The 13,402-nt window shown below is 55.5% G+C and overlaps 4 protein-coding genes across 4 annotated transcripts; 2 read left to right on the top strand and 2 right to left on the bottom strand.

The window, feature by feature from the left end:
* Positions 1 to 228: 228 nt before the first annotated feature.
* KRP23_12500 (uncharacterized protein) lies at positions 229 to 2,892 on the top strand (the record flags this gene model as incomplete). The annotated part of the gene is made up of 1 exon (XM_067883125.1): positions 229 to 2,892. The coding sequence occupies one exon, from the start codon at positions 229 to 231 to the stop codon at positions 2,890 to 2,892; it is 2,664 nt and encodes an 887-aa protein (XP_067739408.1).
* A 91-nt stretch (positions 2,893 to 2,983) lies between these two features.
* Positions 2,984 to 5,362, bottom strand: KRP23_12499 (uncharacterized protein; the record flags this gene model as incomplete). The annotated part of the gene is made up of 1 exon (XM_067883124.1): positions 2,984 to 5,362. One exon carries the CDS (start codon positions 5,360 to 5,362, stop codon positions 2,984 to 2,986), a length of 2,379 nt encoding a protein of 792 aa, XP_067739407.1.
* Positions 5,363 to 6,455: 1,093 nt separating this feature from the next.
* Positions 6,456 to 9,023, bottom strand: KRP23_12498 (uncharacterized protein; the record flags this gene model as incomplete). The annotated part of the gene is made up of 1 exon (XM_067883123.1): positions 6,456 to 9,023. The coding sequence occupies one exon, from the start codon at positions 9,021 to 9,023 to the stop codon at positions 6,456 to 6,458; it is 2,568 nt and encodes an 855-aa protein (XP_067739406.1).
* A 932-nt stretch (positions 9,024 to 9,955) lies between these two features.
* On the top strand, positions 9,956 to 12,535 carry KRP23_12497 (uncharacterized protein; the record flags this gene model as incomplete). Its single annotated transcript, XM_067883122.1, has 1 exon — positions 9,956 to 12,535. The coding sequence occupies one exon, from the start codon at positions 9,956 to 9,958 to the stop codon at positions 12,533 to 12,535; it is 2,580 nt and encodes an 859-aa protein (XP_067739405.1).
* Between the last annotated feature and the right edge of the window lie 867 nt (positions 12,536 to 13,402).

Genomic DNA, 13,402 nt, shown 5'->3' with positions numbered 1-13,402 from the left:
GATCGTTGCTAGGACACAAGCTAGGACAGCAAACAGCAAAACGTGGGTTCCGAGAAAAAAAGAACCCTGGCAGCGTCATGTTGTAGTGGCGGCACCACCTACGACTGCTGCCTCTCTGGTGACGCCTTTGCTGCCTTCGCACCTTCCTGCACCGGGCTCTTTCCTCCTATTTGCCTTGCTTTTTGATTCCTGTCATTCTCCAATTCGCCACGTTCCCAGCACTCGCCAATGGGGTCGTCTTCGTCTGCAGCTCTGAGTGTCGAGGCCTCGACGCGGAGGGGAAAGTTTTCTGCTGTTGCCACTCAAGAGGACGACAAGCCTCGAGGCCGGTTCAATCCCCGAGAGCTGCTGCAGATGCTGCAGTTCGCCAACTTCTGGTCGCGTCCGTGGCTTGGATGGCTCTTCGTTTACATCCTCGTGCTGCTCTTCTTCTTCGTTTACCGCTGCGTGGGGATGTCGGCGTTGATATCAATGTACGGCACCGTAAACGACCGAACGGCTGGTGTCGAGTTCGGGTCGCTGGGGCTCGGACTGCTGGAAGACCTCACCTGCGCCACGTACCTCGTCGCCGTGCTGTGGCTCCTCGACTTTACCTTGAGTCGACTGCTCGGCGCTTCTTCCGACAGCATGACGGTGCAAACCTTCATCCGGTGGAAGCGACAGCGCGTTATCCGTCGTGTCGTGACGTTCGCGTCGTCCTGGGTGCTGTTCGTCGCCATGGCAGCTCCGTTCGTGGCTGACATTCTGCTGGTCCGACTGCGGAGCATGCGCTTCACCTTTGAGATCGTGTCCATGGCCATCGAAGACAGCGACATGGTCGGCAGTGTGGCCATCTCCAGCGCAGAGTTCAACGAGGCCTACGTCGCAGCGTCAATCCTCGTCACTGTCGCCACCTTCTTCGCTGCAGTGCGCACCTGGACGTCGTGGGCCGATCTCGCGCGCTGGAACCCGGCGCAGGCCCTAGTGCGTCTCGTGAGGAGGATCCCCTTCCCATACAAGAAACACGACGATGAACTGTGGACGCCCAAGAAAGACCCCGAGAGCGACTCGAGCGAAGACGTGAACGAGTCGCTCCTGGAGGGCGGCGAGCTCAATCCGTACACGGAGACCGTCACGCCCAAGCGACTGAGCTGCAGTATCCAAGCAGTTGCCGTGGACAAGTTGGGCTGTGTGTCTACCACATGCGGCTCGAGTGTTCCAGCAACGAAGTGCAGACGCGTGGTGCTGTGGATTAAAAGTGTCGACTGGCTGCTGTGCGTGGTGCAGGGTATCCTGGCGCTGCTCGCCTTCGTGTTGATGCCCATGACTGTCCTGGCCATCAGCCAGGCGTCTTCGCCGCTGATAGCCAACGTGGCGATGGACACGACCATCAACGAGCTGTTCATGCGGGCGCTGAAGGTCACGGAGGCGGGCTTTGTGCCGACCGTTGCAGACGGCACCATCGAGAGAGCCTCTGCGTACATCCACGCCACCGAGAGCTACACGCTCTTCGCTGGCGACTCACTCTACCGCCAGACTAGTGGGTTCCACGGCGACCTAGCGTTCAACGTGAGCGTGAACGACACGAATCCGCCCAACGTGGTCGTCCTCGCGCTGGAGTCGTTCCGTTTCCACGACTCGCACTACTTGGTGGGAGACGACGATCCGTCCAACTTGTTCCGGGGCTGGAACGGCTCCGTTGTGCCCAACTTCGACAAGTGGGCGAGGCGCGGCGTGGCGTTCCCGAACCTCTGGTCCAGCTGGAAGACCAGTCGCTCGCTCGTGAGTCTGCTGTTCGCGCAGGTCCCGTACGATTCCATTCAATCGACCGACACGGCAGGTGGCAGGACGGACGTGGAGCTCGCCGGGATGCCGCAGCTTTTCAAGGCGAAGGGGTACGAGACCTTCTTCACGACCGGAACGTGGACCTCGTACGACGACTGGAGCGTCTTCCTGCCAGCTCACGGCTTCGACACTCTCTGGGATCAAGACGACATGATGGCGCTGGGCGAGAGCGACCTGGGCATCTCGCCGGACGACTGGAAGGGGCCTGCGCAGCGGAAATTCATCTGGGGAGTGCACGACGACGTGAGCTTCGAGGTGCTGGGCAACCTCTTGGTCAACAAGACACGGGAGCAAAGCGACCGAGTGGCAGCCGGCGAAGCCAAGCAGCCGCTGTTCCTGACGCACTACAGCATCTCGAGTCACGTGGCGTATCAAGCGCGTCCTGCATGGTACGCGAAGGCGAAGAAGCCCGACTTTTCAGCGCTGTATGGTGGCGAGGACCACTCCGGCAACGTCAAGAACTACCTGGAAATGCGCCACTTCACGGACTTGGAGCTCGGCAAGTTCATGGATCGAATGGCGGCTGAGGGAGTGCTCAACGACACCATCGTCCTGATCGTCGGAGACCACGGACAAGCTCCCGAGTTCGGCAACGACACGCCTGAGAAGCGAGATGTTTCCTGCACACACGTCGCCGGTGCGCTCATTGCTGAAGGTCGACTCGGCGAGTACGTGGGGCTCAAGATCCAAGATGCGGTGGAGCACTACGACATGCTCAACACGCTGGCCGACATCACGGGCGTGCCAGAAGACGGGTTCTTCCAGGACGGCGTGGGGCGCTCGCTCAAGCGCGCCGCCCCGTTCGGAGAGCGGGTGGTGTACAGCAACAACCCGAACGTGAAGAACTCGGTCGTGCGGGGCCACGAGCGTCTGCGCTACGACCGAAGCACGAGCTCCGTGATGCTGCACAACGCCTACAGCGACCACGACATGCAGCACGACCTGTTCCCAGCGCTCTCCACCGAGAAGAAGAACCAGTGGCTAGATTGGCGCGACAAAGGACGCGAAGTCGCCGCGTACTACAAGACTCGATGGGAGGGCAAGTGCCTGCTGGCGGCAACGTGCTGAGCTGGGCTTTCAAGGCGTAGTAAAACTTGGTCGTCCTTTTGCATTATTGTCTCGCTGCAGCGTGTCGACGTGGCTGCGCTATCTAGGATACTCAGCACTTCGCTGCAAACAAACACTTCTTGTCCCACCGCTGCGCGTAATACTCGGTGAGCTGTCGGCCGTTGTCACGCCACGTTAGCCACTCGTTCTGCTGCTCCGTCGTCAGGTCGGGAAACAAGTCCAGGTGCATGTCGTGGTCCGCCTTAGCGTCGTGTAGAAGCACGGACCTCGCAGCGCGATCGTAGCGCAGGCGCTCAGTTCCGCGGACCACTGCCATCTTCCGGCTGGGGTTGTTGCTGTACACCACTCGCTCGCCAAACTTGGACTGGCGCTTGAGGGAGCGACCCACGCCGTCTTGCAGGAATCCTTCCTCGGGAACGCCAACAATATCTGCCAGCGTGTTCATGACGTCGTACTGCTCCGTAGCGTCTTCAATCTTCAGTCCGACAGCCTCCCCTAGCCGACCCTCGGCAACGAGAGCACCCGCAACATGATGGACGGATACATCGCGCGCCTCGGGAATGTAGTTCCCGGCCTCTGGAGCCTGTCCGTGGTCGCCCACGATAACAACGATAGTGTCGTTGAGAACCCCCGTGGCCGACATGCGGTCCATGAACTTGCCCAGCTCCATGTCCGTGAAGTACCGCATTTCCATGTAGTTCTTGATGCTACGCGCATACTCCACGCCGTCGTAGAGCGCAGAGAAGTCCGGTTTCTTGGACTTGGCGTACCATTCTGGGCGTTCTTCGTACGATACGTGGCTCGAGATCGTATAGTGCGTGAGGAAAAGCGGCTTCTTAGCTTCTCCTTCCGCTACGCGTCCGTTTTGTTCCTTGGTTTTGTTCACCATCAGGTCGCCAAGAAGCTGGAAACTCACGTCGTCGTGCACGCCCCAGTAGAGCTCTCGCTGCTCCTTCCCAAACCACTGGTCGGGCTTAATTCCCAGGTCGCTCTCTGCTAACTTGATCATCTCATCTCGCCCCCACACCGTGTCGAAGCCGTGTGAGGAGAGAAAAGTTCTCCAATCGTCGTAGTCAGTCTTGCACCCTGTCGTGAAGAACGGCTCGTAGCCTTTAGCCTTGAAGAACTGCGGCAGCCCTTCAAGCTGGAAATCCTTCTTCCCGCCCGACATGCCAGAGTTGGCCACGCTGTCGTACGGCACCTGTCCATACAGCAAACTCTCCACCGAGCGGCTTGTGCGCCAACTCGACCACATGTTGCTGAACGCCACGCCTCGCTTCGCCCACTTGTCAAAGTTTGGCGTCACCGTCATGTTGCTGCCTCTGAACAAGTTGGACGGGTCCTCGTCCCCAACAAGGTAGTGCGAGTCGTGGTACCGGAACGACTCCACCACGAGCAGCAAAACGTTGGGCGGGTTGTCCTTCTCTACCTTGACATCGAACGCCAAGTCTCCGTGGAAGCCCGTGGTGCGGCGATACAGCGAGTCGCCTTCAAAGAGCTCAAAGTCCTCCGTTGCAGTGTGGATGAACGTCTTGGCCGAGTCAATGGAGCCGTCCGCAATCAACGGCACGAAGCCCTGCGACGACACGTACAGCGCGTGCATGAAGAGCTCATTCAGCGTCGCGTTCAGCGCCGCGTACGCCACCAGCGCCGAGCAGACCTGACTCACCGACAGCACAAACGCCGGCAGAAGCACGAGCGTCGCCACCACCACAGCCGCGTGCACCCGAGGTCCGCACCACTGCACCGTCGCCTTGTCCTCCGCACTCTTCTCACTGTGTACAGCCGACCCTAAAAACCGCGTCGTCTCGGCCGTGCCTTCCTCCAAGTTACTCTCCACCTGATCGTCTCCCACCTTGGTTCGTTGCAGGTTTTGCTGCAAAAAGGCCTCAATGAGGCCGACGACGCCGTCCACGGGGCTCCAGCGCGTGAGGTCCGTCCACTCGTTGCGCGCTCGCACTGCAGCGAAGAACGTGGCGGTGGCTACGGCCATGGACGCACTGACGTAAGCCTGGTCCACCTCTGCGCTTGAGATCTCGGCCGCGCCCGCGCTGCTGGACTCGTGGATGGCCATTTTCACTAGGTCGAAGCTGAACCGCATGTCCCTGATGCGCACGAGCAGCAGGTCGGCCACGAAGGGCAGCGCCATGAGCGCGAACAGCAGCCACGAGGCCGCGAACGTCACGACGCGCAGTCGAGCGTCCAGAGGCTGCTGGACGCCCGCGACGTCCTCCGCCCGACGGCTGCGCAGCGAGCGGTCGACGCCCCAGAGCGCGGCGCACAGGTATGTGGCGCACACGAGGTCTTCCAGCAGGCCCAGGACCAGCGCGCCCGCCTGCACGTCCAGCGTGGCGTCTCTGGGCGTGCCGTACATGGAGATGAGGCTGCGCAGCGTCAGCAGGCGGAAGACGGAGAAGAAGAGCAGCGCCACAGAGAGCACGAAGGCCCAGCCGAGCCACGGACTCTTCATGTTGCGTAGCTGCTGGAATTTTGCCGACTGTGAAACGTACCCCGTGTACGTTTGCTGTTCGGATATAGGGCCGACGATTGGACGCCCAAGTGGGTACACAACCGGGTACGTGCCGTAAACATCTCGTGAGACGGGAATTGCTAACTGGGCGAAAAGTGATCATCTGCATGTACATTGTGTTGCATGAACCGGAATGGATGTCCGTAGTGGAGGCGAAGCAGACGCGGGTGGTAGGAAAAACTCCTTCGGCTGATCGTAGCCCAGTGTTGTTCGGCAGCGTTGGAAGTTATTGGACGAGTGAAATAAACAGGCTGAAATCCACCACGGCGCTGGCATGGGTTTTGAATCATGTCAAGAAATCCACCCGACCTGAGCGGTTCGAGCCGAGCCGAACTACATATTCAGCCATTCAAGTGGCCTCGTGCGAGCTATCACATACATTCAGTGCCCCGAAACTCCAAAACCTACGCGGCAGCATGGTTTCCAGATAAACACAGCGTCCTCAATCGGATGTTGCTTTGCAGCTGTGAACCCAAGGAATATTAATACGTGTATTACGGCTAACCGATGGGTTACGCAAAGTTACACTATGTACCTTGGTGGTAATCAAGCCGTCCGATTGCATCAGAGCCTGCGCCGGGCACCGGCATACTCCGATCTCGGCGCAGTTTCGGTAACACCGCGATGCATTACCTCGTCCGACGAGTCATGGTAACACTACGGAACATCACTGACGCAACGTGTGACGTAGACAGCGGCAAGTTGGGGCCGTCGTACGATACAAGGGCGTACCAGAACTACCAGCTCCTGCAGGATGCAGTGTGCCAACGTCGTCATGTACGCGCAGTCCGTCATTTTGCTGCTGCACGTCTGTGACGGCGGTGCATTCTGTCAAGACCGTGATGTTGGTCTCGTTGAACTGCGATGCCTAGAAATCGACCGCCTGTGTATTCACAGCATTAAGTCATTGGGCACTATCATTCAACAGAGTGCAGCGATCGCGGTCGGTCTTTCTCACTTCCGTTTTCTGCAGCGATAGTGTCGAACTAGGTGGCGTCGTGGAGTATTTATTCAAAAATATATTCAAAGAGCCTCAGCACTCAGCAGCAAGCAGACAATTTTGGTCCCATCGGCTTGTGTAATACGTGTTGAGCCATCGGCCGTTGCTCCTTTGGGTTACCCATTCATCCTGCTCTTCGGTGCCAAGCGTTGGAAAGAGGTCGTCCAGCATATCATGGTCGACGCGAGAATCATGAAGCAACACGTCGCTCGAATGACGATCGTACTGCAGGCGTTTGTTGCCGCGGATAACTGACATCTTGCGGCTCGGGTTGTTGCTGTACACTACCCGCTCTCCAAAGGTGCTGCTCCGCTTCAGGGATCGCCCGACGCCGTCCTGCAAAAACCCTCCTTCAGGGACACCCGTGATATCGGCCAGCGTGTTGAGAATATCGTACTGCTCTGCAGCATCTTCCAGTCGAAGTCCACGAAACTCTCCAAGTCTTCCTTCAGCAATGAGAGCTCCCGCAACACGCGTAACGGACAAATCACGAGCTTCGGGGGCGTCGTACCCGAATTCTGGAGCTTGCCCGTGGTCACCAGATATGACGACGATGGTATCGTTTAGAATACCTTCTTCCGACATCCGATCCATGAACTTCCCGAGCTCCATGTCAGTGAAGTACCGCATCTCTAGGTAATTCTTAATGAGGTCGGCATACTCTTCTCCTTCGTAGAGGGCGGAAAAGTCGGGTTTCTCAGCCTCCGCGTACCATTTCGGCCGCTCTGCGAATGGTGTGTGGCTGGAAATTGTGTAGTGAGTGAGAAACACAGGCTCCTTGTCTTCGCCTTGAGCCACCCGATCCCTTTGTTCCCTCGTCTTGTTCACCAGCAAATCTCCTAAAAGCTGGAAGCTCAAGTCGTCATGCACACCCCAATACAGACCGCGCTGCTCGTCCCCATACCACTGATCAGAAGAAACATTCAAGTCACTCTCCGCAAGCTTCATCATTTCATCGCGACTCCAGACTGTATCAAACCCATGGGCTGGAAGAAAGGACTTCCAATCATCGTACTCAGTCTGGCAGCCAGTTGTGAAAAATGGGTCGTAACCTTTCGCCTTGAAGAGCTGAGGAAGACCAGCAAGTTCGATATCCGTTTTGCCCCCTGTCATCCCCGAGTTGTCCACGCTGTCGTACGGAAGCTGTGCGTACTGAAGACTCTCTACCGAGCGACTTGTTCGCCAGCTTGACCAAAAGTTCGTCAAGGCTATGCCACGCTTTGCCCATTTGTCGAAATTTGGTGTGATCGTGGTGTTGGTACCTTTGAAAAGATCGGAAGGATCGTCGTCGCCAACGAGATAGTGGGAGTCGTGGAACCGGAAGGACTCGACTACTATCAGAAGAACGTTGGGTGGATCTTCGTTAGTGACATTGACGTCAAACGCGAGGCCCCCGTGGAAACCTGTCGTGCGTCGATAAAGCGAATCATCTTGGAAAAGTGTGTAGTTCTCGGTGGCCGAGTGGATGAAGGTCTCCACCCACGGCGTACTGCCATCGGATACAGCAGGCAGGTAGCTTTGAGAGGTATCGCCGAGAACATGCGCTAACAGCTCATTCAGTGTCGCGTTGAGAGCCGAAAAGGCCACGAGAGATGGACACGCAGCACTGACCGCTACCCCAATCAGAGCCACAAGCACCACCACGATCAATGCAACTAATGTTTGAATGACGCGTTGGTACAACAACTCTTTCGTTTGCTGGGCGTTTATGCTGGAAGACGACGCAAACGAATCATGGATCTCCAAGTGACAGAAGCTGAGGTTGCTCGGCGTATTTGTCCCGGAGTGTTGGGCTCTATCTTCCAGCACAATATCTTCGATATCAACTTCAGCGTCATTATAGCTTGATTGTGTTGATACCACTCGGATCCTGCTCTCTGTCCTCACAAAGTGGCCCATAACGAAAGCAATCACAGTACGACTTGGGCTCCATCGGGTGAGCTCGGGCCACGATGCAAACGTGCGCACAAGCGCAAAGAGTCCAGACATGCAAACTGTGACCACCACGGTTGCGTGCATCTCTTTCACTTCGTAGGTTGTCATGTCATCAAGAGCAGCATTCTCTTGTGTCGATGCCACCTCTTCCAGCGTGAATCGCACTCCTCGTAGGCGCACAAGCATCAGATCGACTGCTACAGGCCCAACCACTAATACGAAAAGAATCCACGAGCTCACGAGAACGAAAACGGAGATCAATATTTTCTGTAGCTTTCTACTGTTGGTGGGCTCCGCGGCATCCACATCAACAGGCGATGCGAGCCAGAAACGGTTGATCGTATCGACAATCCACAGGCCGGAAGCGAGAAAGGTAGCACAGACGATGTCCTCCAAAACTCCAAGAGCTAATATCGCAATTTCCACACCAAAGTAGCAGTCTTCCTCGGTGCCATACATCATGATGAGTGCTGTCAGCGTCACGCTCCGATAAATGAAGCAAAACAGAATGACTGAGGCGTAGACGAAGGCCCACCCGAGCCACGGTTGATTCCACAGTCTGGCGTGTCGAACGCGCTCAAGCAAACCACTTCGATCGTGCGAGTGTCGCGCCACTTTGACCTCAGACGCTGGACTCTCCTCCAAAACGACCAACTCCGTCTTCATAACAGCTTGGTGGTTGGCGCAGAAAACGAAATGGGGACCTCACATGGGGAAGATCGCTTGGTACCTTTCATTCCGACGCGGCAGAACTAATGCCCCCGGTTGGAATAGTTTCTGGTCCGACGCACATGACGTCAAGCGTTTGCACGCTCACGCAGCAATCGTAGACGCTTTGATTGGATCCCGACACGCTACCAAAATGCACTACTAATCCACTTAACCGTAAGTGTGCTTTTCGGAGAGTATTGGTGTCGCGTCGGCCAACAAATTCGGTCTAGTTCAGTCACTCGATTGTTATAAGCGGTTCACACGGGACTTGAGTCTTGTGTGCCAAACGCCGCAGCAGCACCCGCTCGAGACCCAATAGTGATGCGACGGAAGCACGACATTCATGGCGCTTTATCCAAGCTGCTAACGTGATTTTTCGTTTGAATTCGCATGAAGACCCAGCAGCTGGTCCATTTCTCTGCTAACTCCCCGGCACACTAATCGGGTGTTCGGACAGAAAAAAAATAATCCGATCAGGATGTGAGGCGTCTTGGCGCTAGAAACGACGATCAGCAAGGATCCCAACACTTCCGCAGTGGTATCGAGTCTGCTGTACACCATATTAGTAACATTGAGCCTCTCTCTCTCTCTCTCTCTCTCTCTCGAGTCTGCTGTATATCATCATGATCTCCAATCTCTCTACTGCTCGAAGCCACGTCGCGAGCCAACAAGACCTTGAAGAATCCAGTCCTGTCGTGGGGGTGCCCAATCACACTCAGAACCACGTAATTAATGTGAGGCATCACCTGATGGAAGCGGATAAGACCAGAAACTTGTTGATTTTAGTCCTCCTGGCCTTATCGTCGAGTTGAAATGCCCTTGCGCTTTTCCTGCCTTCGCCCGACGCAGATTAATGGCCATTGCGTAATTTCCCGGCTATCGTCACGATGAACACTGACGTGGTTGTCCTCGAGGAGAGTCGTCCCATGTCGGACGCCAATTCTTCTCGGCGGAGCGGGAAATCATCAGGGATGATCCAGCGTGTTCGACATTCCAGCTTCTGGTCGCGCCCCTGGCTCGGTTGGGCCTTCGTCTACAGTGTGGTGCTCCTGTTCTTCTTCATCTTTCGGTGCATCGGACTCAAGCCGTTGATCATGATGTACGGCACTCGAAAAGACTGCACGTCCGGTGTGGAGGCTGGGGCGTTGGCGCTCGGATTTCTCGAAGACTTGGTGTGTGCCAACTATTTCGCCTGTGCACTTTGGTTGTTCGACACAATAAAGCGCATGATCAGCGAACGGGTGAGCAATAGAGGGTTTGAACCAACGAAGTCTCGATGGCGCTTAGCAGGACGCATTTGTAGCCGTACCATAACCTTTATGGTATCGTGGGTACTTTTCGTTGCCATGATGGGGTCTTTCGTCGCAGACTTGCTGATTGTGCGCCTGCGGGATATGCGGTTTACATTCGAGCTCGTTGCAATGGCTATTCACGAAAAAGACAACGCTGGCTCAGCCTCCATTTCGCAGTCGGAGGTCAACGAGGCGTACGCAAACGTAGCCGGACTGGTGGTTGTGGCGACGTTCTTTGCTATCGTTCGGACGAGCTGTTCCTGGGCTGACCTATCGCACTGGAATCCAGCGTTCGTCTTGGTCGATAGTGTTATCTCACGAGCATCCGCGGCTCAGTGGAAAAAGGAAGAAGGCCATCGCAAGAATAGTCTGAAGTACACTGACGACGACACACGGGCCGAGCTCCCGGAGCTTGGAGAGAGCACTCAATATCTGGTAACGACGTCACCTCATAGAGCAAGCGTCAGCGATGCCACTACCGAGGGCTCAGCGGTCTCGACGGATCCTCGCATTTCCCGTCTGGCGCTGTTTCGGCTCTGTGGATTGATCGTGGTCCTTGCTGTTGCACTCATTGTTATGCCTGCTGTCGTGCTCGCTATCAGCCGCGCGTGTTCATCTCTCGTGGCATACTCGGCGCTTAATGCGACACTAAACGAACTGTTTGTCCGTGGCGTGGACGTCACGTCACAAGGTTTTGCACCTTTGGTTGCCGACGGGACCATCGAGAACGCTACCATCTACATCCATTCGGCTACAGAGGACTTCACCCTGTTCGAGCAAGACTCGCTGTATCGACGTACGACGGGCTTCCAAGGGGATCTAGCCTTTGACGTTAATGTCACCGACGAAGACCCACCAAACGTGCTCCTCATCGTGGTCGAGTCCTTCCGGTTCCACGATTCACACTATCTTGTCGGGGATGAGGATCCGTCCGACCTTTTCAAGGGTACCAACATCACGGTCACGCCAAACTTCGACAGGTGGGCAAAGCGTGGCGTGGCTTTCAACAACATGTGGTCAAGTTGGCGTACAAGTCGGTCAGTCGAGAGCTTGCTATTCGCACAACTCCCATATGACAGCGTCGCGGATTCTGGAATGACGGGAGGCAAAGAGAGCGTTGATCTGGCCGGACTGCCGCAGCTATTCAAGGCAAAGGGCTACGAGCCAGTTTTCACTACTGGTTGCAAGACGGACTACGACGACTGGAACAAGTTCCTGCCTTCCCATGGCTTTGATACTGTCTGGAGTCGTGATGAGATGATGGCGCTCGCCGAGAGCACGTTAAACATCACATCCGACCAATGGTATGGACACGAACGTCGCGGGTTTAATTGGGGGGTACACGATGACCTCAGTTTCCAACTGCTTGGCGACTTGCTCATCAACAAAACAAAGGAGCAGAGTGACCGTGTGGCTCACGGAGAAGCCAAGAAGCCGTTGTTTGTGAATCACTATACCATTTCCAGCCACACTCCATTCAAAGAGCGGCCGAACTGGTACGCTAAGGCCAAGAAGCCTGACTTCTCTGCTTTGTACGAGGACGAGGAGTATGCTAGTGTCGTTCAGGCGTACTTGGAAATGCGGTACTTTACCGACATGCAGCTTGGAAAGTTCTTGGATCGGATGTCCGAGGAAGGGATCCTCAATGACACCATCGTCGTTATTGTAGGCGATCACGGCCAGGGACCTGAATTCGGGCTGGACGTTCCTGAAGCTCGAGAAATATCCGCCACGCGAGTTGCGGGTACTATAATCGCGGAAGGTCGACTTGGTGACTCGGTTGGCCTGATGATTGAGGATGCTGTGGAGCAGTACGATGTCCTCAACACACTAGCCGACATCACTGGTGTGCCCGAGGGAGGATTTTTGCAGGACGGTATCGGGCGATCACTCAAGCGGAATATTACCTTTGGAGAGCGCGTCGTGTACAGCAATAACCCGAGCCGTAAGATGTCGGTTGTCCGCGGCCACGAGCGGCTGCGCTATGATCGGTACTCGAGCTCGGTACTGCTGCACAACGCTGACACTGACCACGAAATGGAGACAGACCAGTTCCCAGCGCTAGGCCCCCAAGACAAGTCGGACTGGAGGATGTGGCGCGATAATGGACGCCGTATCAATGCGTACTACACAAAACGCTGGGACAAGAAGTGTTTGCTCGCTGGAGAATGCTAGAAGTGTAAAGACTGGTAGATCGATATTTTCTTGTGGCTCCACGGCGAGTTGAATGAAACCTCGTTGTGGAGCAGCACACCAGTGGGGCTTTTCGGTATAACCTTCAGAAGCATGTGCACGAAATATATTTGGATATTGTTTGTAGAGGAGGACAAGAAGAGCTGTGTCCTCTAAGAAAATGAGTGTACACGACGCGTACCCTGTTTCTTTGTGCTTGGTTACAGACAGTGTTATTTTGAATTTGAACCTGTCCGTCTACCTTCTGGGACGGCATTCTCACTTTCAAAACGATGATACCCCCGCTTGTACCTGTCTTCGATCGGCTGCGCCTCGGACGTACAAGACCACGTGATAGTGACTATTGATCGAAAATGCTGCCTAGCAGAACGATATCCTCATCGAGCGAAGCTTAGCCGGCATCACGCGGGGTTTATACAAGGCGGGATGGAAAAAAGTAAACTCACATTCTCTTCTTCTTGGTTTTCGAAACTCGGCGTGTGGCTGAAGGAGTCGAATCAATTCATACCAAGCTGTGGGCTCCAACATTTGAGGGACCAACATCGGCATTACAATAGCAGCACATGGTTAGTTTGGTGTAAGCTTAGCTCGATCTTTACGAAGTGTACCTACCCCATCAGACTGATGATCAGTAGTCACGCGAATGAAAAAAATGAAGTTCAGGGATTCTACGGCATCCAGATGGTGATATCCTAATGGTGATTACGACTGAGGTAAGTAACCCCAGGACTCCAGGCTGGAGCGTTCGTATGCAAGTCAACCTCAAGAAACGACAACGCCCCGATTCACCATCGCAGCCTGTGCCTGAGGCAGGCTACCTCACCATCAGGGGATTTCTGGCGTGGGAGA

This window comes from Phytophthora ramorum (assembly GCF_020800215.1).
Source record: "Phytophthora ramorum isolate Pr-102 chromosome Unknown Phyram_PR-102_s0015, whole genome shotgun sequence".
In the NCBI taxonomy this organism is placed as follows: domain Eukaryota; phylum Oomycota; class Peronosporomycetes; order Peronosporales; family Peronosporaceae; genus Phytophthora; species Phytophthora ramorum.
The sequence above is the reverse complement of the archived record's forward strand: the minus strand, read 5'-3'. Positions and strand labels throughout refer to the sequence as shown.